Source organism: Chenopodium album, chromosome 23 (assembly GCF_948465745.1).
Source record: "Chenopodium album chromosome 23, dcCheAlbu1.1, whole genome shotgun sequence".
NCBI classification, from domain to species: Eukaryota; Viridiplantae; Streptophyta; class Magnoliopsida; order Caryophyllales; family Amaranthaceae; genus Chenopodium; species Chenopodium album.
Window position 1 is genome coordinate 6,811,267 of NC_137856.1, and position 25,227 is coordinate 6,836,493.

The 25,227-nt window shown below is 33.1% G+C and overlaps 2 protein-coding genes across 4 annotated transcripts; one reads left to right on the top strand and one right to left on the bottom strand.

Annotated features, from left to right (window-relative positions):
- Positions 1 to 38: 38 nt before the first annotated feature.
- On the bottom strand, positions 39 to 13,117 carry LOC145607698 (uncharacterized). Of its 3 annotated transcripts, XM_081663290.1 has the most exons (18): positions 12,415 to 13,116; positions 12,121 to 12,322; positions 10,887 to 11,049; positions 10,563 to 10,699; positions 10,272 to 10,375; positions 9,483 to 9,578; positions 7,789 to 7,882; positions 7,220 to 7,340; positions 6,922 to 7,112; positions 5,450 to 5,541; positions 5,324 to 5,379; positions 5,137 to 5,226; positions 4,948 to 5,047; positions 3,917 to 4,021; positions 3,742 to 3,814; positions 1,974 to 2,137; positions 785 to 839; positions 39 to 488 (listed from the first exon to the last, which is right to left on the bottom strand). In XM_081663290.1, the coding sequence occupies exons 1-18, from the start codon at positions 12,415 to 12,417 to the stop codon at positions 433 to 435; spliced, it is 1,902 nt and encodes a 633-aa protein (XP_081519416.1). In that variant the 5' UTR covers positions 12,418 to 13,116; the 3' UTR covers positions 39 to 432. The 3 variants fall into 3 exon arrangements, with proteins under 3 accessions (XP_081519416.1, XP_081519417.1, XP_081519418.1); XM_081663291.1 differs by lacking the exon at positions 12,415 to 13,116 and having other exon boundaries at positions 12,170 to 12,235; XM_081663292.1 differs by lacking the exons at positions 39 to 488; positions 785 to 839; positions 1,974 to 2,137; positions 3,742 to 3,814; positions 3,917 to 4,021 and adding an exon at positions 4,413 to 4,557 and having other exon boundaries at positions 12,415 to 13,117.
- Positions 13,118 to 18,208: 5,091 nt separating this feature from the next.
- On the top strand, positions 18,209 to 22,575 carry LOC145609437 (uncharacterized). Its single transcript, XM_081664924.1, has 5 exons — positions 18,209 to 18,428; positions 19,073 to 19,180; positions 19,733 to 19,837; positions 21,034 to 21,160; positions 22,218 to 22,575. The coding sequence occupies exons 1-5, from the start codon at positions 18,309 to 18,311 to the stop codon at positions 22,331 to 22,333; spliced, it is 576 nt and encodes a 191-aa protein (XP_081521050.1). The 5' UTR covers positions 18,209 to 18,308; the 3' UTR covers positions 22,334 to 22,575.
- The last annotated feature ends 2,652 nt before the right edge of the window (positions 22,576 to 25,227 follow it).

Here is a 25,227-nt window from a genome sequence, read left to right on the forward strand (position 1 = left end):
TGTTTGTCATTATAATATTAAATAAAATTTAAAAAATCAATTACTCGAAAATAATCTTTGCATATATACCTATTTTACTATTTATGTGAACATTACAGTTTGTGTAAAACTGTAAACTGATGATTTACAATGCTTTTACAGGTTATAATTTATAAAACACCCAACTTTAACTTTCTTTGAAATGTGAGCTCCTTGGATTTTAGAATAGATGTTTCTTACAAGACCAAATGAACCACTAACTAAATTTTCCCCTGCAAAATTTTCGCTCCTACAAGCTACATCAACTTTCCAGCCGAACACGAAATGATGATTTACAGTACTTTCTCAGGTATGTACAGCAGCTATATAGCTGAATGATACTAGGCAATGGCAATAGCAACAGCAACAGCAACAGCAGAAACTCCAATAAATCGTGACACCTATTCATGTAAGTCATCTCCCAACCGCTTCTCTGACAAGGGGAAATCGATCAGCCCATCGGGAATAACCTGTGATCATTGTTTAGAAGTACTGTAAATAATATACTCAATATAGTGCAAAAGACCTAAATAAGTAGTACTAGTAGTAGTACATGCTGAAAGTGTCCATAGAATATTGTCTACTGGTCTACCAAAGAATAAAAAGAAATCTTCATGCCTTCTTTGTCTATTAGAATTCCAAGGAAGAACAAAAAAAATAATAATAAAAGAGAAAAATACAGTCAGTAAAGTGAAACTTAATTTCACAAACTCTAAGTCACACAATCTCAACTTGGGTATCAGAGATTCAGAGTAGTTGAACGAACCTGTAGCTATCATCTGATGAAGATCAACATCTGAATTTGCATTGTTGCAGCTTTCCTGTGATGGATTTTTTTACAAGGATCAAATTTTTAGAAGGATCTCAAATTCTCATGAAAAGCAAAGAAAATATTCAGCGGAGAAAAGTAGGTAGCTATATCCATAAGGAAATTAAGATAATGTTTCAGTCACTTTCAGATACAAACAAGTGATTTCATGTCTACTACTCTACTAGTGAACTCATCCCCTGATTAATTTGCAGCAACAAAGATTAATCCCACCAGGAAACAAGCAGAATCTTATACGCAATATTCCATGCAAGGATTTATAGGATTGTTATTCAGACAAAAGAATAGATACATTATGGGTTTTCGTATGGAAGCTACATAATATCTGATGAATTAAGTTATAAGATGTCGTTTCTTTCTTCTCCCTAACCAAAACAGTTTCACTATATGTTGACTGCAAAAGTGCATTTCTCAACGTGAGTTTTAATAACATACGCGGAGGAAGCTTGGTATTATACTTCTCTTAAACTTTAATCCCAATTTATCTAAAGAGGCTTTCACTCCGGGTGGGTTGAATATCTACTGCCTTACTTACTCCTATAGTAGCAGCAAAGCTGTCTAGATCAGACTTTTAAAATCGAAATGCTAACACCATTTACATATCAGTCAGTCAAAACTAATCCAATACGATACAAACCCAAATAGAAAACATTTACTGATTTTTGAAATAATTCAGAAAATTCTATTGTTGGATTTTACCAAGTTTCTAGATAAGATCACGTTTCCTAAAATATTGAGAAATCTGACTCCTTATATCATATGCTTCAGAACTCAAGTTTTGTACAGTTTAAGCAGTATTTAAAAAAGATAATGACCCAGTGAATAGGAAGTACACCATCTTGTGAAAGTTATGGATATATTTAAAACACAAATGTTTGTACAATCAAGATCGAACCATTGGTATTTTGGGAGTTCTGCATGTAGGTTATGATCAGGAGCTGGTTGTGAAAACACCCCCTTTGTTCTTTCCCACCTATTCCCACTCCCTCTCTCCACCATTCTCTCACAAATTGAGTGAGCAAGTATGCATGCAGGTGTGTAGGGAAGCAAGAACAACAATGCAGATTCTCAAATGTTGCATGTCTCAACATAAAATGTACATGATTGGACAAAATACAATTTTTACCTGTGCACATACAACTAAGCTTATTGCAATGAGCTGAGACAATTTATGCAAAATGCTTATATCAATCCCTGGATATGCCAGCAGGGCCTTCTCTGACGTGTTGTCAAAAATAAGTGAGCATATGGTTGATGCCATCATGATGTAAGTTGAGTCACTTGTTCCCTCTGGCCATTACAGAGACAATAGCCTTGTATAAGAAAACACATAGCTGAATAAAATTTGATGGGAAGAGCTGATTCATGTTAAATATACACTGCATCAACCTGAACAATTTTGTATGCTTGAAACTATTTTATCTTACATATTGATGGGTTTTAAGAGATAGAATCAGAAATGAGGTTATTCACAAGAAAGTAGGCGTGGCAGCATTGCAGATAAACTAAGGGAAAATCGCCTGCGTTGGTTTGGACATGTAAGACGGAGACCCGGGGTGCACCGGTGCGAAGAGTGGAAGAGTGGGACCATGGAGGGATTAAACGAGGGAGAGGGAGACCAAAAATGACTTGGTTGGAAGGAGTTAGGAAGGATATGAAGTGCATGGATTTACATGAGGATGAAGCTTTGGATCGTAAGGGATGGAGGAGAAAGATCTATGTTGATGACTACACGGAATAATCAAATTTGGCTCATGTTAGCCGACCCCACTTTTGGGATTAAGGCTTTGATTGATTGATTGGTTGATTGATTGATATTGATGGGTCCAGAGGCACCAGATTGGCAAATCCAGTCAGTAAAATACCCCACTCTCCCATATGACAACTGAAAGATAGGAGAATTTATAGTAGTGGACAACAATTTTTGGGATACTATTGGTTCCTAGAGTATTCATCTCTGGCCTTCACATATTAAAAAAGCTAATTCAAACAGCCCAAGCTTCTCAGTAATACCTGATTTCAGGTCACCATACCTCACTTTGTGGGTTCATATCACTAATATGTATTGGGCAATTTCAAAGTTTGTGAGCTTGTTTGACTTAAATCAGGTATACAAGCCTAGTGTGTGTGTGTGTGTGTGTGTGTGTGTGTGTGTGTGTGTGTGTGTGTGTGTGTGTGTGTGTGTGCTGGTTCCAGTCAACTTAGACACGGGTCAGAATAATGTTGGGTCAGGATGAGGTTCAGGTCAGGTCAATGTTGAATCTGGATTCTGGTTAATGTAGGGGAGGGTGGGAAAGGTGGATTAGGTCTTCAGTTTTCTTTCTCAAGCAAGTTTCATTCAGATTCGTAGCTAAATATAGAGCTCAAAATCTAGATTAAAGATATAATGAAACCTGTAATACAAACATGACTTTGATCTACATAGTACATGCATAGGGGTATCGTAAATTTATTCATGAATATTTATAGATCAAAAGCAAGTAAAAAAACACAGAAGACATTTGATTCGGATTACTTTCTGGCATGGGCTATTAGACTTGCCTAAGAGTCAAATTTTTATGGCTTAGGTTATTTCAGGTTTTTATCAAGAGTAGCTTATCAAGGAGCCTGGTTTCAGTTATTAGGTTTCAGGTCTTGCATCACAGATCGATCAGCTGTCAGTCTTTTATTCTTAGCTAGAGTATCCTATGAAAAGAAAATGTCATATGCAGCAGACAAAACATTGAGATGCAGAGCACGTATTACTAGATTAAGCTCAACATCCTTTGCCATTGTTAAGCAAGTTCAGCAAATGTATGGAAGGAGCAAAATTTAAGTGTTTTTAGATAAACAGATTTCAGATTTTTCATCACTGTCCAAAGACAATATGAGAATCTGACATCCAAAAAAGGTACCTGTCCAATAAGCCAATGCCTTCAAGACTTGGACAAACACAGCTTCATCCAGCTGAACTTTGATGTGTTCCCTCTAAGGAAAGCCAGGACAAAAACAAAACCACAAATAAATGAATAAGTACCATTTAATGTAAAATAACCAAGGGAAAAGAAACAATATTGCTAGAGGCATTACCTTCAACAAGAAGTTTATAACTGTATCACATGTTAACAATACAGAATCACTATTCTCATTGAGACAGGAATCTTTACTCACTAGTTGTACGAAATACTCCATAACCTGCCCAGGAACCAAAAAAAATTAAGATTTAAAAAAAAAAAAAAGCAAAAAAAAAAAAAACAAAGCTAACACATATATTAACAAAGCAAGGAGACAAGGAAGCCAAAATCAATGAATAATTACAAATACTGTATTGCCACTCCAATATAAAGAAGAAATTGCATTGCCAATTTTACTCATGCACTGCTATTATAAATTCACTAAGTGGGTTAGAACCATAGAAAGTTCCCACAATATTCAAGGACGTTCCTTCACCCATTGAATTTTTAAGTCACTTGGGTGTTCAGATAGTGATAATACTGGACACCAATAGAGGAAGCAACAAATGTGATAACCAAATAAGCATTTAGAGAAATGAAACATCAATTGGAGTCCCAAATTTATACTCACATCAGAATTTAAGAAGAGGTGCATCAAAATACAATGAGCAAGCAATCTGGGAAAAATGAACAGCTTCACATTCTGATAGAATAAGAGCTTTTCCACCAAGAATGCAGTTGCTGGAAGCATAAGATACAGAAATTGTTGCATATACTCTGCAATTATACTGAATAATCAGAATAAAAACTGATTGAATTATCCTGAGACATTAATGACTGAGGTAAAAGAGAGGGTTGTCTTTAGCCGTCCCCCCCCCCTCCCCCCCCCCCCCCCTCCCCCCCCCCCCCCTCCCCCCCCCCCCCCCCCCCCCCCCCCCGCCCTCTTTTATTTTCTTTTGGTATATTATTGCTAATTTGCTGCTGTATATGGGAGCGGCTGAGTGGGAGCAACAAAAAGAAAAAACAAGTTGCCCACATTCTCCATTCTAAAACCAATCTATAACTAAATTCTATTACCTTTACAAAAGAAATTGCATCAAGACACATTTCTATTTAGTAAACAATTAGCTGGTCATATGCATTATGATAATGAGGGAAGAAACTTACAGCTTTGTAAGCTCCAGAGGAAGCCATCATTTTGACTCCTTCAGTTGTCATTGTTGCTTGGCAGATCATGGGAAGCAAGAAGCTTCTAGAAAGAAAAGGACTGCCACAGAAAAATATACTATTAAACATGCTACTTAAACTCAAAGAAATTTTATTGACTTTGAAAATGCACACTGTACTCAAACTTACCTCAACTCATTTTCACCTTCAATTGACAGCAAATAAGCTAGAAGCTCCTCGACCTTCTCTTTGCTGGCAAGGGGAGTCTCTGCCAAGTAACTTAACAAAAGTGTATCAGAAACAACCTCAAAGGGGACAGATCTCCGATTTTGAAGCTGACAAAAAAAAAAAAAAAAAAGAGGAAAAATAGGCACACCTTCCAACAAGTCGTACGGAAGCAAGAAGATCATCTCCTTTCTTTTGACCGTGATCCTTCACAACATTAAGAATAAGTTTAATATTGTGAATCTTTTAATTGTATTTAGTAACACCACATAATTACCTTTGCATCCTTAAGATATTCAAGGACTACTTCAACTGTCTCATTAAGTCCAGAAATGACCTTTGTGAATGTGCCTTCACTAATAATACTCTCTGCGGTTGCAGAAAATTTGTCAGTGTCATTTATTAATCAATTTAGTGACTTGTGCCAGTCAAATGGAAAAAATTAGATCTACCACATAGAGACACATATAATCATTCGTAACTAACTATTAAGGTAGGAAGAACTCCACATTCTAGCCAAGCAGAAAGTACTACTTATATATGGACACCTATAAGAAGAATATGCAAACAAAAGTTTCCACAAATACTGGTAATACTACGGTGTACAACAATCTTCAACTGTCAAATTCAGCAGACAAGAAGTTGGGAGAGAGGGGGGGGGGGGGGGGGATGAAGGAGTGAAGACAGTAGAAAATTGTGAAAAGTAAGAAAGAGTTGTCTATGACATCAGCAGTAAAAGCTTCCAACAACAGTATCAAGGCAATACCAATTATCAGAATGTTCATTGCAGAGCACATGATTACAATTTAAATTTAAACTGGTCTCCCAGCCAAAAACTTTAAGATAGCTAATGTCCCAGGAGGTATAAATCTTATGCATATGTACTCAATATGACTACATTTTTCAGAGTGAGATCAAATCATCCAATTACCACTACTTTTTATCTCCCTTAAGGCATATTTTGTAAGGAACCATTATGAGATTAGTGATTTAATGTATTGGTGTGAATAGGGTGCTAATTGGTCGGACGGTCGAGCCAAACCGAAACTGTGGTCAGCTCGGCTCGTGTTGGAGCAGAGCTCAAAACTTGATAAGTCAAACTTTGAACCAAGCGTTGACCGCTCCGATATCGAGCTGTTCACGAACAAGCTTGACTTATTATTATCCTTAGTTTACTTGTATTTATTTATTATTAATAAAATTGCAGTTTTGTGAATTTTTTTTTAATGACAAAACTAACTTATTATTGTGTAATATCTAGGATGAATACATTGTTGCATATACACATAATATATTATTTTCATATATAAAAGAATGTTTGAGCCTGTTCATGGCCTTTTGGAGCCAAGCTTGGCATACCTCAGCTCGGCTCATTAAAGTCTTGAGCCAAACTCAAACCCGAGTTAGGCCACCACAGGTCAAGCTCTGATCAAACTTTGACCTAGCCAAGCTTGAACTGTACACAAACAAGTCAGGTTCATTACACCTCTAGGTGTGGAGCTGAGGATCACATTCCAACATCGTCAAGACTGTTGGTTGATTTATATTCTAAGTTAAAGTTGCTAAGTCTCATATCGTACACTCCAACATTGTCAAGACCTCGTGAAATTATTTTCTAAGTTAAAGTTTCCTAGTCTCATATCGCATCCAAATGACCAAATGTTTAAGAATTAATGCACATGCTCTGAGAAGTCTGAATAAATCACGTATTTACTCTTTAAAGCAAAGAAAATGTTGAAATGGCATTACCTTCATCTTCACTAAGATTAGAGATGAGTTTGATGATATTTTCGACCAACGAAAACACAATGGCCAAGTTACGTCTCTTTAAAAGAAAGGCCTCAGGATTTGATGAAGCTGCTTCATATTTTAAGTATGCCAGCTCATTAAGCAAAACAGCAATCTCAACCCGTGCTGACTCTAGAACAAGTAACAAGCACCTGAGAAACAAAGAAGAAGAAGAAAGAGGGAACTATAAATTTAAAAGTTCAGCAGTGTAAACAAATTGAATGGATGATTGAAAACCAAAAATTCACATGTTTCCTACCTTTCAGACGGAAAGGACATATTCAGATCCGGGACATCCAACTGGCCAATCAGCCACCCTTCTCCCACCATAGCTAGCATTGCCTCAGCCACAATAAGAGCCTGAATCTTTTGCTCCGCAGCTGCAAGGAGAGACAACGGGAATCAGCCTTAAGATTTTAAGCTTAGATTGGAGCAAGGCTAATAAAAACGCCAGGACAGCTTATAGCAACAATGTAGGGCAGTTTACCAAGTGCAAGACTTTCCCTTTGATCCTTCTAAAAAAGATTGAAGTTCAACATTCTTTGAAAACAGGCATCATAGACCCTCTGTAACCCAAGCATGACACGGCTCTAGCTCAATATATATATAGTACAGTAAGCCATGAGCTAGAAACATACTACTTAATTAATTTAGCACAAGGAAGATATAGATAGAAAAGGCTTTGGCAATCTTTTTCTCAAGCTTGTTTATGTGTGTTACGAGATATTTCTAAAGCTATGATCATGAAATTAGCTTTCCACAAATAAAGCAGATAATTATATTAAAAAAGCATGAAAAGTAGATATTATAATAGCAAGATAAACGTACCAACACGATTCTGTAAAATATCCATAATTCCAGCACGCACATAAGCAGACCATTTTTTATCGGACATGGCTCGGAGTGCATTTTTCAGGGGAACCTAAAATATTTCAAAAGCATCATAGAGGTTTTCAGAGTCATGAATAAATCTATATGAAAAATCTGAACGAGATCAAATCGACAATCATATTCAATACCATAAACGATAACATGACTGCAGTTTGCAACAGGCTACACAAACACCTTTTTTTTTTTTTGGTTTGTTGACAAATATTAATACAATATACTGTGAGAGACAGTATGTTGAGCGTGTGAGTCACCTAGACAGCCATGTACACTAGGAGGGCACCTTCTAGCCATGAGGTTGGAGGTTCAATCCCCCACTAGGGACAATTTAGGGAAGGGATTTCCTTTCCTCTCACTCTCCCAAGTTGTCTAGCCCACTAACCCGGGGACAAAGCTCAACATTTGAAGGCTTGAACTGTGAAGGAGCAACTTGTTCTCAACATCAAGTAGCATCAAGTGACGCTCATAACCTATAAATTTACTTGTAGACTTAAGAAAAGAATATAAAACCTTGACAAAGGGAAGCTATACCCTATACCATCATAAATCCATTAGTTTCATTCTTTCTAAGCGTCCCACAAAAAATGCCTTCAGTACTTTCCACACTTTAACAGGCCAAGTTTGCTTCAACATATTTCCAAGCTATACAAGTATCTTTCCTGAAACTAGATTGAACCCAATTCATCCCAGACAAGGCTAGAGATAGATGCAAAAGGAAAGAACACAAGGACATAAGGGTAAAAGATGATAAATAGACTTCCTCCTCGAGACAAACTATAATGGCTTGTATTGTAAAAATGATTGAACCCAGTTCATCACTGACAAGGCTAGAGATAGATGTTGAAGGGAAAGAACACAAGTACATAAGGTAAAAGATGAATGACAGACATCCTCCTAGAGACAAACTACAATGGCTTGTATTGTAAAAATTCCTCCTCTTAAGAAATTCCACCACTAGGATCTTCTCTATGACACCTACCCAAGTAGCAAAGCAAGCTTTAGGTGGAGCTAAACTGATAGGTTTTTAAAGTTCCACTCACTTTTCATTTCACAATGTTTTAGAAAGTTTGACTCACTTTTACATTTTTCATTTTTGGTAAACTTTTTTGCAACCTTGCTCTACTTAACCCACACTATCTACACCTTTCCACCAACTCACTCTTACTTAATTCACCATTTTCTTACCACTCATTAATTCCAAAAATTCCTAAACACAATTGCACAAGTCTATAGTAAGACAAACTTTTGGGAATGAAAGGAGAGTATAACTATGATATGCGATTTATCATGATGGCAATACTTGTTCCAAAATATTATGTTTGCACAATTAACTATTAATTTTGTGTATGACACTAATCCATACATAAAGCCAATCTTATACACCCCTTGTCCTAAAAGCTATAGAAGATACCAAATTTTTGTCCATTATATAATAAAAGATTTACTATCTGTCACAACAGAAGATCTTTGTTATCTTCATCTCCGAGCTATAATATTCCTTAATGCATCATTAGCGCTTCTATGGATTTTCAATTTTGTTCGTGGCCTTGCCGTATAAAGAATGATCAAATTCCAAGCCACTTTAAGAGCTTGAAAGAGTTTACGTATAAGCATCATAAGGAGTTTGAACATACCGAATGATCCGATGAAAGGATAACACAAAGAAGCTGGAGCAAGTCAAATTTCAGAGCATTTTGAAACAGAGCAAACTGCCTAGCTATGGGTACAACCTGAAAGATTAAGATTCAGTAAGAGACTTCATAATTTCTTGATGAACAAGCAAAAGTTGTGATGCAGGAACATGTTTGAGAGTTACTGGAGACAAGATCAGATATAGACCATATAGTTTTGCAAAAAATAAATTTGGGGGAAATATTCAAGCTGAAAGTATGAAACAGATTCATAAACTTTGTTACAGGGGGAAATATTTTCTAACTTTTATATCTAAAACTTTTGTTGCTCAGTCATCCAAAACATATGAGGGTTGATTATTATTCATTTCCAAATTCTTGATTTTAGCACAATAACAAAATGGAGCTGTCTCATGTAATTTACATCTTTAAGAGTCAATTAATAAATATTGTTTTTCTGTCTCAAATTTGAATTCTTTTAGTCACTTTCAACTGTCTTGGCGTATATTAGTATACATTACAAGTCAATTCTAACAAAGGAGTGGTATCGGGATGGATTGTAGTGATCAGTTTTCTATAGATGTCAAACTTTGCTTAGTGCTCTATGATAGATCCATATCCTTTATCTTAAGTTGAAGGTAAACACAAAAACCAATTAATAGGAAGGTTTCCTTGATCTTTATATTTTATTCAGCTCCACTCAGTTGAGAAACAGTTTTACTAAATATGATTTACCCGTCCCAATGAGTGCAAATACACATCAAATAGAAAGTATTTTACAGATTGGCTCACCATAGTTGCCAACTCTGGTAAATGTCTGCTAATAATGACATCCATAGAAACTTTGCTTAAGATGAGTCGGAGAAGTCTCAAGGAAAGTTCCAAGACCTGAGAGCCTGCAAATAGAGTCCATAAATCACTAAATAAAAAAAGGAGGTATGCATATTCGAACATCTCAACAAGAAAAGAAATCCCACACAAGATTCTTGTCAGCAAACCATTTGCTACAGAACTCAAAACAAAGAAGACAAAAAAATCATAAGTAAACTACAAGAGGATGAAAGAACTAATTTGTTTTCATACCATCTGGAAGCGAAGGCAACTGAATAGAAATCAACCTCAGGCCTCCGGACTCAAATAGCGTAGCAACTCCCTTGTCAGAAACTGATGAAGTGAGAAACAATATTTCAAAGCATTCTTCCAAAATAGAAGAAGATGACCTGCATTTGAAATGTAAAAGCTACTAAGTATGGCCATTTGACTAAGAGCCTAAGACAACAACTTCAAGACCTAAAAGCAAATTCTAGGGTATAGATACATAACACGAAGTACAACAAAACCAGCTAGCTAAAAATGCGCAGATTTGACATAATCTAACAAAAATAGCTTTAATAAAAAAAGTATTACTCTTTCTCCGTGATTTCCAGGATTAAAGGTATCTTTGACAGCATGTCTTCAGATGCCGCTATTTCTGGAACACGACAAAATGCTGCAAGAACTGTGATGCATAGGTGCAGATATGCATCACGATTGTCACTTCCGCTATTGGCTGTATTACCTTTACCCACACCTATCAGAAATGCATAGTAGATTGTGATCAGAATGGACCTCAAACTTTTGTTTCATCAAGTTAATTGATCGTGCAGGAAAGGTAAACTAAAAAAAGCCAAACAAAAATCACAGACAAAAGAAATTGGGGGCATAACTGCTAAAGAAAGTTTAAGATACATTATTGATATTGTTTTAATCTAATTTTCCATATAAAAGATATATATGTAGTACTATAAAGAAAAGAAAAGAAATTTTTAAAACTCAGCTGCTTGTGTGCTACACGGCCAACAATATTACTCAGTGCTACTGCTACCTATGGAAGTACGGAACCAAAACCAACCCCTAAATCCCACACCCCATTTGTCTCTCTATGAAATATTTCTCCTCTTATCCTAATGCTGAAAATCATGTAAGGAGAAATAAATCCATCTAACTCAAATAGTTTCACTGAAAATAATCAACCCAGCCATATACCCAGTGATAATCACACCAAGCAGATCACGCTCACCTAAATATACTATAAACCTCAATAGAAACAATTGGAATCCTCGACATCCTCTGATTCTACCACCTTAATTAAGGGTTTCATCTTCAACAATACTAAAATCCCCATAAATTATTATAAATATCAAACTCACCATCTAATATAGCAAGCCTAATGTAGTTCCCAATACTCACAAATACGGACATATACACGATACTCTTATCTATGACGGAAAACACCTTTGCAAAATTAACAGACCATAGCTTACTTATACGACAAACTTTATAAACGCGATAACAAAGAGCTCAACCTATACCAGTGATCCACAAGTTGGTTTTCTACAAAATGGAATAAATAAAACATTAAAGCCCACTTTCTTAATAATCCTAGCCAAATTCTTCACCATATAGTAATTGCAGTAGACATTTTCCCATTACATATGATAGCAATTGAATTTCAATTTCACAAATTTTCACTGAACATCAATTCAAACTATCAAATTAACACACCCAATTCCAATATTCCTTAAACATGACATTAAAAACAAACAAAATTTGGTAAAATTAGGAAAAATAAACACAAAGAAATGGATTAAAAATGAGTTACCAGTGCGTAAAAGGCGGTCGAGGAATCGAACACCAATAGCATCATACACCTTAACAATGGACTGTTGGTCATTCTTGTCACAACACCGTGTGACTAACAGTAAACCGGCGAGACGTTTCTCGTCGGTTTCGCCTCTTAATAGGTTCAAACAATCTTCTAGCATCGGCACCCGAGTTTGCTGCTCCTCTTGCTCTACTAGTTCCTGCAACTCCCAAATTCAAGTAGAATATAATTTACAAGAAGAAAATAATAGCAAAAAATTGTAATAACAATGTAATTGAAAGTAGAAAATACCATGAAATATGAACAAGATGGTCTCTCTTTTTCTGTAATTATGCGTGAATGAATTGAAATTGATATTGAGAAGCCACTTTAGTATATTTCTCAGTTGCTCAGTCGAGACTCCTCTAGAATACAGAGAGTTTGTGAGTTGCCTTGCCGTTAATTTATTAAAGGAAAAATTAACGCCAACAGTTCCTACTACTATGAGCGTTTTTGGAGTTGGTTCGGCCTGTTGTTTTTGGAGAAAATACCTTCATCTTCATGATAAACAATTCATGTTTATCTAGGGTTATATTGGTCTTTGCACCTTATAGGTTGAGGGTATTAGTGTAATTTCCAAGTTAACCCCAAACAAATTACGTTAACGCCGTTCTTCATCTCCTCCATTAACATCACCATTCTCTCTCCTCTATCACACAAATTTAATGAACTTCAATGGAGAATTGGCTAGCTATAATGGAAAATTGGAAGTAGATGACATACCCTACCCTTTAGGGTTAACCATGCCCTATATTTCACCATGTTTTCATAGGATTTTCGCTTGATAGCCGCCGGAACTGGTGGTGGTCGACCTACTCATTATTGTTGGTGTTGTTGTTGGCGAATTTGAAGGTGATGGTGGACCTGTTCGTGTAGTTGGTTGTGGTGTTGCTTGAGATAAAAGGAGGAAGAAGATGAAGCTGGTTTAGAGGAGGAAGAAGGTGAATTAACGCTGTTAAAATTGCATCTTCCATCACACGTGGCCACATTGCAAGTACATGATGTGTCACATTTTACTGTTGCCAAAATTCACCAAGTTGCCACTAGATAAACCAAAAATGTTTTTCTCGAAGATGAATGGGGCTTCCCCCAAGTTTATTTCAAAGGAAGCTCCAATCAAATACTTGGGCGATTGTATTGGGTTGTACTTGTTGTGTTTTTGATTTTTTTTAGCATGGTGGAATTGTATTGGGTTGTATAGTCTAAGGTAGGAAACAACTTAGATCTGTGATGTGTCTAGGGATGACAATTTAATTCGAGTTTGATTCGAATCCGATATGATCCGAAAAAAAATCCGATCCGAATCCGTTTAAAATTAGTCTGAATCCGAATCCGATAAAATACATCCGAATCCGAATAGGAGGCGGATCGGACTTGGATTTTACGTGAGTTCGAAAAGTCCGATCCGAGTCCGAATCCTAGAGTATGAGCATATGCTTTATAACTTGGGACAATTGTTTGCTTGTTTTGTAGCAAAATTTGTTATGTAACTTAGTTTTATAATTTAAAGATGTTATGTTTATACTTTACTTGGTATGACAATACAAGCAATTATAGGTATATATTACAAAATAATAAAAATATTCGAATTACTTCGGAGGTCCATATAAACGGACCGGATTCGGATCCGGAAATCACGAATTGGATCGGATTCGGACTCGAATTCAGATCCGAGTCCAGGGTTCGTTTACTAAACGGATCGGATTTGGATTTAGCCTCACTGACCCGAATCCGATCCGTTGCCATCCCTAGATGTGCCTGATCTAAGGAAGACAAGGTTGGAGTTAGCTAGTTTGATTAAACCGGAAGCTCAAAACGTCAGAACTTTTAATGTCGTGTATTGGTCAAAACTTTCTAGTTAAGCATTAAATATTGTGAAGCATCGTTGGCTATTAAATTTCAATGATAACTTATTTTAATATATAATTAGTATATCAGTGACAGCTAGTATCGTTAAAAGTCATTAATCTAAAGCCTTTAGTTGATATTAATATTTAATATATACTATCATAACTAGTATCAGATTTTGGTGGCATCAAAAGGAATACCAACAAAGAGTTTGTCGGTATAAAGAAGAATACCAACAAGGAGTTCGGACATTGAAAACGATACCAACCTAGAGCTGATAAAATTGTCGATTATTCGCGTCACCAGAAAAATCCTCGTAGATTGGATATTATTGGTATTATTAAGTATGAAAAACAACTCATTTTGTATTTCCATACTCTAATTTGGAGTTAAGGTAACTTACAGTCCCTGAACTTTGGTATATGTAGCATTTTAGTCTCTCAACTTTTAATGAGGCAAAATGGTCCCTCGACCACCAATGACTCACTTTTCAGATACAATTAGCTGACTAAGCATACTTTAAGGACCTTAGTGCACATGTGGCATAAATTTAATGATTTTAAAAGCAAAGTTTAGGGACCTTCAGCTGATGAGTTAGCATTAATTAAATTAGAAATGAAAGTTTAGGGACCTATAGAGTGAGGTGGCTAATGCAATTATTATAGGCCAAAGTTTAGGGACTACAAGGACACATGGCACTCCCATACAAGAGTGATTATAACTTTTAACCCATAAGTGTAATTTAGTTCAAATAATTTAATTTGATTTCAACAAAATAATCAAATTAATTTTAGTAAAAACTATTAACTTTATAAAAATATACAAGTCAGAGACATTTTAAGTGTGAAATTCATGGTCACAATTTACTTTCTCTCACTAAAATATGTTAAGAAATCTTGCTACAATGTAGCTATAATACGAAATTTGTTTGTGAAAGAAAAATTCCTTCTTAGTTCTTACTCATTCAGTTAAATACATTTAGTTAATAATCTAGGGCAATTATTATTTTCTCCTAGAAATTAACACAAGAAAAAACAAAAAAAGAAACCCTAAAAATTATCACACAAAATAACCAAAAAAAATTGAAAATCATTTAGAACATAAACACATAGAATAATAAAAAAAAAAATAAAAAACCTGGAAAGTAGACACACTAAAACCCAAAAAATTTGAAACCCTTTTAGAAAGTAAATGCATGAAAATAAGTTGTTAGTTTGGAAGAAAAGTGGGATGGTATTATTTTTTATTCTAGTTTTCAATCTTTTCATATTTCTAGTTAGTTTTATATTACAAAGTTTGGATTTTGTCTTACTCACTCACTTTAAAAACATATTAAATTTTTTGGTTTTACAATTTTGATTTAAATTTTTTTAGTGTGTGAAATATATAAGGGGTAAGGACTTAGGATTTGAGGATGTGTGGTTAATGAGTTTAGTTGAGATATATTGTAAAAAAAAAATTAATTACGAAAAAAAGGTTAATTAAGAAGAAAATTTATTATAAAAGTATAAAATATATCATGATTATTATCAAATTTTATTAGCAATTTTTAATTCTTGTCAACTCACTTTATAAATATTTAATTGGTAAAAAAAAAACCCACTTTATAAATCCCTAAGCTTTAGTTTATATTTAATCTAATTTTGCTTGAAATTAAATAAAAATAAATGACACATCATTTTGAATGGTCCCTAAACTTTGTTTAGTTGACTTGGAGGTCCCTAAACTTTGCTGACTAAGCTTTTCCTCCACCAGAATGGTAGGGTTGGGTGGTTGAGGGACCATTTTGTCTCATTTGAAAGTTGAGGGCCTAAAATGCTACAAATACCAAAGTTCAGGGACTATATTTTACCTTAACTCCTCTAATTTGAGTTTCATCATTGGAGTGGTCTAAGGGCATGTTTACATTTACTGAATTGAGCTGAATTGAACTGAATTAAAATGATTGGAGCTGAACTGAACTGAAATGAAATGAATATTTTATGAGATAAGGAAATTAGAAGCTAAGCTGAACTGAACGGATTAGAGCTAAGCTGAACTGAACTGAAATTAAGATGAAGTGAACATGCCCTAAGACTCCCACAATGAAAAAAAAACAGTACGTACTATTTATTTACTTTTTTAGCTTAAAAAATTAAAATTTCAAAACTTTAAATTTAAATACTACGTATATAAAACTAGATTAACCCCCATGTGATGCACGTTTTAACAAAAAAAAATATAGTGTAGAACTTGTATATACAATGAATCTTTTCAGTTTTGTTATAAATTCAATGAATGGAGATTTCTTGAAAGGAATAAAATTTGAACGTTTCAAGAAATATTTTGACGTTTGAATATTAATGTTAAGGAATTGAGGAGAGAGAATGATAGATCTTTAAATCAAAACAAAGGAATACAGTTGCTATTCAATCTACTAAACTCTGATTTCTAGATTAAAGTCATAATATTTTTTAAGACTTTAATTTTTTTTATATGAATTCAACACTTGGTTTTTATTTATTTATTTATATATAAAAAAATTTGTAATCAATTCATTTTTTGTTTTTTTTTTTTCATTTTTTTGGTTTATAACCCGTGCATTAGGCCCTGTTCTCTTCACCTTAATTTTGTAGAACTGAAATTATTTTTACTGAACTGAAGTTATTTTTGCTGAACTTAAATTATTTGTACTAAACTTAAATTAATTTTACTGAACTGAAATTATTTTTGCTGAACTGAAATTATTTTTACTGATTTTCTACTATAATTCTTCTTTAAGAAAACTGAATTTTACTGAACTGAACTTATTTTTACTTAACTGAAATTATTTTTACTGAATTGAACTTATTTTTACTGAACTGAACTTATTTTTACTGAACTGAAATTATTTTTACTTAATATTATTTTTTTAAGGTGAAAAGAACAGGGCCTTAGTACGGGCACATTCTAGTGTTAAGGAATTGAGGAGAGGGAATGATAGATCTTTAAATCAAAAGAAAGAAATACAGTTGCTATTCAATTTACTATGCTCTGATTTCTAGATTAAAGTTGTTTAAATGTTTACGAAGTATGACACTCAAAAAAATAAAAAGAAAAATACAAAAAAAGAAAAAAAAATGAAGAAAGTATCACAAAAAAATGATATCATCAATGGTTTATTGGTTTTAGGCGGGAAAAAATTTCATAAGAAAGCGACACGTATTCAATTTTAATAAAAAGATATTTTGTTTTAGTATTAGTTAAGGAAAATTTGTAAATTACCACCCAAAAAGGGGTCCTGTTTTGAAATTACTACCCATTAAAAAATCATTTTAAATTACCACCCATTGAAAATAAAATTTTTTCAGATTACCACCTTTTTTTGTTTTCCGGTGGAAATTCTATTTGAGGGCCCCACATAACGGCTAATTTTACTCTTTTGACTCTCTCTCCCCCCGATTTCTATTCTTTATAAATTGTCTAACTTCAATTAAAAAAATTTTGCCTCAAAATTCATTCAAAATTCCTCAAATTTCAGCTGCTACTGTTAGAAGAAGTTATCTACTGAAGTGCATACTCTCAATTTGCAGCTAAGGTATGATTCCAGTACTTTGTAATTTAGGTTTTGTTCCTTAATTTAGGAATTAGGGTTCCTGAGCCAATTAAATTTGGGGTTTTTTGCAATTAGGGTATTTGTTAGCAATTAATTGCGCAATGTTGTTAGAATTCTGCTAATTGAAGTTGATGTTGTTCAAATTAGTTGAATGATTGTTTATTATGTTGAATAATTGTGTCTTATGTCCTGTGTTTTGCGATTGAATGATATGAATGATTCAGTACAACCAAAGCATTCAATTTCCAGAAAAAAGTAGACTTAGGGTTTTAATTCAATCCTATATGGGTAGTTGAGAACTTGACAGAGAATTAAAGGAAGAAAAAGGGAAAAAATTGATGATTTTTGGTTAGATTAACAGAAGGAATTGAGGAAAGATGAAGAGTATGGAGTTTAATGCAATAGTCAGAACGTTAGGTCGAAGAAAAGAAGAAAAAAAAGGAGGGAAGTTAATAAGGTGGGACCCACAGTCGAAAATTCAACCGAAAAACAAAAAAAGATGGTAATCTGAAAGAAATTAGGCGGTAATTTCAAATTATGACCCTTTTTTGTGGTAATTCACAAATTTTCCATTAGTTAATATACTATACCTGTAGATATAAGAACACATAGCGCCATGCTCACAATTCTTTGATCTCCGGTCACCAAAACTCCATCTCCGGCAACCACGCTTCTCATTTTCTTAGCTTTTGTAAAATTAAGTTGAAGTGTTGAAGGAAGAAACATGAATTCCTTAATTAAATCAGCCCTTAAAACCCCACTTTCCACTTTCAATTATACAAACTCCCACCTTTTCCATTCCACCGCACTTCTTCACCGAGCTCGTCGCAATTCCTCCACTGCTGTAAGTCCCACTTTCTACTTTCTTTTTTAAATTCAAAATCCTTTTACTTTCTTCCCTCAATAATAATTATAATTAAAAAAAAAAAACTTTAATTTCAACTGGGTTTTCATTGAATTTATTTTACATTAACTTATTATGGTTTTTATTACCAAACGGAGGAGTAAGTAACATGGTTTGGATTGAATTGGGTTTAGAAATTTGGCCATTTGGGTTTATTCTTTTATTCATAAGAATTTTTGATTTAAATTAGTTTTATGTTGTGGCCCTTGTGGGTGATAATGGGTATTAGCAAAATGGTTTTTTTTTTCTTTGATTCCTACGAAATTTTGGATTTTGATGAATTAAATAAAGTTATATGTTGTGGGTGACAATGGGTATTAGCAAAGTGTTCACATTTTGGTTTGAATGGGCTTGGTTGAGCTAATTTGATTCATGGGGCAAATTTAATTTATTGGGGTGGCAATTAAGAACTTTTTTTGGCCGTATAGAGAGGATTGGAAAATGTAGACGAGATTTGATCACGGTTATAATATTTACCAATTAACCTAGTTAACATCCACAAATTAAAGTTATGTTGTTGCATGAATATTGATTGTTGTTATATGACAAATTGATTTGTGATGGTTTTGTTTGTTGCAATGCAGAAATCCAATAATAACAACAACAACTACAGATGGTTGAGTCATAGAAGGAACTATTTCAAGCAAAATATAATAAGTAAAGTAAAATCTTGTGTTGGTAACCTGTTTAAGGTGAGAGTTTGATGATACTTTTAATATTTAGCAAACCTTGTCAGATTGTATTATAATTTCAATGTCTAACGAAACATATAATGAGTCAATACCTAGTAGATTTATCATTGTAGAATGAAATATAACAAATAAATTAATTGCCTAGACGAGTAGACTAGAGCATTATCAAGATTCTTAACTGTTAGGGATCATTAGAATATCAATATGAAGCTACTGAATTACCTATATAATCAAAAGCTTAAAAAGTGAGGTAAGAAATCCACAACTTAGTGAATTGATTGAACCTTGCATCATGAACTTGACCTAGAACACGGAGTATGAGAGTGAAGCACAAAAGCGGAGCTTGCATTTATTTGTTGAATTTGAATTATGGTTGGAATTGGGCTTGGTTGAGCTAATTTGATTTATGGGCCAAATTAAATGTAACCGGGGGAGGCATTTGAGAAACTTTTTGGCCGTATCGAGGGGATTAGGAAATTTTGTAGAAGAGATTTGATCCCGGGTCTTTATAATGGCAATTGACATGTGGTGCTTTTATTTGTTGAAATGCAGAAAAACAACAACAATTGCAGAAACAGAAGGCCAGGTCATCGAAGGAACCATTTCAAGCAAAATTTAATGAAGAACGTGAAAGCATGTGTTGATTACTTGTCTAAGGTGAGAGTTTAAATAACATTTAGGATGGGATTAATTTTTATTTTATTTGCTTGTCAGATTGTTTAAATAATGTGTTTCTGTTGGATGCTCGTGTTATTGTGTCGGTAGCAATATGACCAGACTAGTAATTTGAAACACGTGCTTGTAGCTATATAAACATCATCCACCAAAGGTTTAAGCTAAACGTGTGACTTAAGAAATTTGAAACACCATCAACTAATTACCATAAGACAACATTATTTGAGCTCATAAACTGTTATAATAGTTTTGTGGTTTAATGAAGCATATAATGACTCAACACCTGGTAGATCCATAATTGTGGATTGAAATAGAACAATCAAACCAAATGCCTAGACGAGTAGACTAGAGCATTATATGAGTCCTAACTTTTTGGGATTACTAGAAAATCAAACTGAAGCTACTTACTCATATAACCAAAAGCTTTAAAAGTGAGGCAAGAAAGCACAACATAGTGAAGTGATCGATCCTCGCATCATGAGCTTGACCGAGAACAGTGTATGGAGTATGATAGTGAAGCACAAAAGTGCAGCTTTTGTAGCTGATCTTTCTCGTACTGGTAACCTTAATACAGAGGAGGGCTTGGGAGTATTTAGATTGCATTGCATTGCATTTATTTGTTGAATTTGAATTTTGTTGTTTGCTACAGAGACATCTTTATCCATTACATGTATCATTTGAACTCCTATTACACCCATAATATTTTAACTATGTTATGTACAGTTCCAGATTCTGCAAAATTTAGACTCAGACCAACTACTTTTTAGGTATCAAGAATGTCTTTCATACAATAGAAGGAACTTTCTTATGCATGTCATCACTACCCCAAAATATTAACCCTAATATGCTCGTTAATCTTCTTTATGTTAATAAAGATTGATGATCTCTTATTTCAGCTTTTAGTATGTTTGTAAGTACCTGTGTGGCTGTGTCATACACTCAACTCAACATAGGTATGGAATTCTTATTTCGCTTTAACACCACAATTATCGCAAGCCACATATCTGTAGGAAAAAAACATAATAAGATAGGAAGATTGAAGAGAAGTTATGTAATATTTTTAATCTTAAGGATTGAGAACACATATGTTTTTGCCACCATGAACTTGATTTCTGTAATCTTCTAGGACTGAATACATGGTTATTTTCTGACTACTATTGCCAATGTGGTTTTTACAGAGTTGGCAATCTATTTCTGGCCAAGATGACCCATCATCTAATAAGCGCCCTTTGCGGTACAAGAAACCTCATAATGGATTAGGAAGGACTTCTTCTTGTACCAAGGGACGTCAAAAGAAGGAAATAAGTAAGGATAAATTGTATATTTTGCTTGCAAATGTTTGTTGTCTATGTTTTTATGTGCCTTTTTCCAGCATAAGTTCTGCAATCATCATCCTTTCATTTGTCATGTTCCTTTATAATCTTTCTTGAGTAATTAGGCATTAATTCCCTATTTTGCTGCAAATGGAACGTTTTTGTTGCTTAGTTGTCTTATTTGAAAATTGTAACTGGCATCATGGGAAACCTTGATGAGAGTTGGTCTGACTTCAGGTGACCCTATCACACTGGACCATGGGTTTGGCTTATTTTTTGGGTCTGTTGCCATGCTTTACTCATTGAAAATCTATCAGAGTTTGTGCTTAATTGGAGTAAATAGAACTGAATTGAGATGCTATAATGTATGTTTAGAGATGCCATGGGCATGAATCGCGTGATAAATTCCGATGCAAAGAAGTTATATAAGCATATGTAAGTAATGAAGACCAGCAAACATGAAGTACATGGGTCTTGTTAACTGTTAAGCTGTTGAGGCATCTGCTCACCCAATCACCCTTTTTCTAAAATGAAGCCAAGTGCCGATGAATTGAGGGATCCACAACATATCTTTAAAGCATAACCTTGCAAATATATAACCGACTATGACTATGAGGTTTAATATGTGTAGTTTGTTTTAGTGTCTAAGGCTATGTTCACTTCACTTGATATATATTATGTGATATGATCTAATCTGGGTCTTTGATATGATTTGATATCCTAATTTGACATTTGACCTCATGTATACAATAAAAAAAAATACCAAATGAGACATCGTTAAATATTGTATAACTGTGTACTTTCCAAATATGAAACTATCTTTTTTTTTTATATATAATTTTTTAAAAAAAAATTATGAAATCAATGCAGAGTAATATTTAGTAATAAGCAAACGAAATAAAAAAAATTTGTAGTCTAAACTGGTTTGATCATTTATGAAATAAGCATATACTCTGTACTTAAATAAGTTGAATTGAACACATTAACCATCCCTAAATGCTTTAGATCTAAAAACATATCACCTGTATGATTGCTTGATTTGTGTCCAGGAAGATATGAAGATGAGCATGGTGATGAGGCTTTCTTCCGGTGGTATATGATGAACTCATTACGAAATTCTGATGATGATGATGATGACGACGACGATGACGATGACTTCTTTTAGTAATGGTAATTAGTTGTCGGCTGATTGATGTAACTTGTTGTATTAACTAGTTGATGACTAGTTAGCTGTATTAGCTGGTCTAACTAGCTAGTTATACATAGGCACATAGCTAATTGTGTAAAAGTGTTTGGTAAATACTAAATTGTTGGTAATTGTAAGTTGCTTAGTGTATAAAATAGCCAAAAAGCTAGCTGTTGATTTGTAAATGTTTGATTTTGTATCATTACATGTTTAATCTTGTGAAAACAATGTGCAATATTGTTTATTCTTGTGAATACAACGTGTAATATTGAAATTATTTATTCAAATTATTAATTAGTCTTCTTATTTACTCGTAGTTTATTTACTAAGGACTTTGTTTGAAATACTATACTAGATTAGGTCCCGTGCCATGCATGGTAATTAACTACTTTTATTCAATAAAAGAAAAAAAATTATAATGAAAATAACATAGGTAAACAACATCTATACTATATTTTGTATTCTTATTTTGCATGTATAATGATATGAAACATGAAATATAATGAAAGAGTCAATTAGACAAATAAGTATATTCAAACTACATGTTAGACCATATATATGTTTTTAAAATTCAATGATAAATTAGTATCAATTTTCTTTTTATTTAATAAATAAGTATTTAAAACTACCTTGTTCACTTCAGCTTAATTTCAGTTCAGCTCCAATCAGTTTAGTTCAATTCCTAAATTTCTTCTCTCATAAATATTCAATTCATCTCTATTCAAGTTCAGTACAGCTCAGTTCAGTTTGGCTCAGTTTAGTAAATGTGAACAGACCCTAATGGGCAAGAATAATAACCTCAATTTGATATTTGGTCAAATTTATACCTAAAATATGATAATATATGAAAGTACTGGTGATACAAATAAAAGAATGAAATTTTAATTAATCAATCAAATTTTTTTTATATGATTACATGCATGTATAGATAAAGTATTTAGGCCCCGTTCTTTAGAGCTGCTCTGCTCTGCTTTGCTTTGCTTTGCTCTGCTCTGCTCAAAAGAAATCTGCTCTGCTCTGCTCTACTTTGCTCGGCTCTACTCTGCTCTGCTCTATTTTTCAAATAATAATTAATAATAACAACAATAATAATTAATATTCAATAATAATAATTAAAATATTGTATTAATGATAACAATTTATTATTTTGAATAATTATAATAATTATTAATATTAAAAATAATTTTAATAATAATTATTATTAATAATTAATATTTATTAATCATAATAATAATTATTATTAATAATCATCAATAATAATATTTAATAATTCAAACTATTTTGAATTAATATTTAATAATATTATTAATTACTAATTTCTAATAATTATAACAATTCTTTCAAAAAAATAAATAATAATAATAATAATAACAATTTCTTTTATAAACATTTGATATTAGAATCACAATGTGTTGAAACATTTTATGTGGGTATTGATTGTTAGTTCATTATTGAGTTGAATTATGTTTCAAATCTTTCCATACAATTCAAGAATTAAAAAAAAGAGGTTGTTTTTCAAGTAATACTTTGTATATTATTATTATTATTTTAGGGTTAAAAATGTATGATTAAGACAAATTTATAAGTAAAATCATTATTAATCAATAAATCATTTTATTCTAAAATTTTTGTGAAATAAATATAAGTAAAGCGTTGTCTTTTATCTTTCTACTATTAACATATGTTAAATATGGTACACAACAACAACAACAACAACAACAACAACAACAACAACAACAACAACAACATTAATAATAATATTAATAATAATGTTGAAATATGCTCTGCTCTGCTCTGCTATCTTGAAATCTGCTATGCTCTACTGAAATTTAATCTACTCTGCTCTGCTGACCCCTGCTCTTCTCTGCCCAGAAGCTTAAAAGAACAGGGCCTTATAATGTTACGTTATATTGTTAAACTCCTTTTATTTTGTTTGTCTATTTGTATTAGAATTAGGCGAAAAACCAATTAAAAATTCCTGTTTAATTTTAATAATAACAATAATTTATGTAGTACGAATCTATTATTTTAAATCGATACATCATTTTAATATTGTTATAAAATTACCTTATTTGAAATAAATTAATCATTGAAAGAACGAAATATGATGTATTAAAGATTTGTCATACAGAGTAGAAATAGAATAATAATTTTAAAGAAATATATTTACTATCAAAACATACATATAAAAGATTTGAAATAATATATTATGATATTTATATTATACTAAGATTCTCAAAGGAGATTTTATCAAAAAAGGAAGGAGCGTTTTTGAAGGGAAAAATATACACAAGGAATTAACACGTGTCATTCCTAGTGTCTGTTTTAATATTATGTTATTGATTATTGATAATGCAAGTACTTTAGTTTACTCATCAAGCCAATTTTAAGTTTAGTTATTAACATCTTCTATCATACTTGCATTGGAAAAATACAAAGAAAATATCTTATTAAAGCAAAACACAAATTGAAACATCATTCGAACTTAGTAGAATAGTTGTAACGACTCTCATGATGTTTGCCCTTCTCGGAGCTATGGGTGAAATCTTTGTGTCAATTGAGTTTTACTTTAGTGACAAAACATTCACTACATTAGGAGCACTGTCACATCTTGGATGCTCTTTTTTCGTCGTTGGGCTTCAGTTGTCGGTAGATGATTTGGCAAACTTGGTCATAACTATTTCATAATTTATCAACTAAATTTTTTGAAAAGATTGTAGTTAACTATTAGTATTATTGAAAAGGATGAGTTTTTAGTTATTGTTGAAGGGAGATATTGTTAAAGGGATTGTGTATTGAGCGCATATGTTAGTAGCACATTGCATAAATTATAAATATGGGCAGATCGATCTAAGTTTAAAACAATGAGGCCA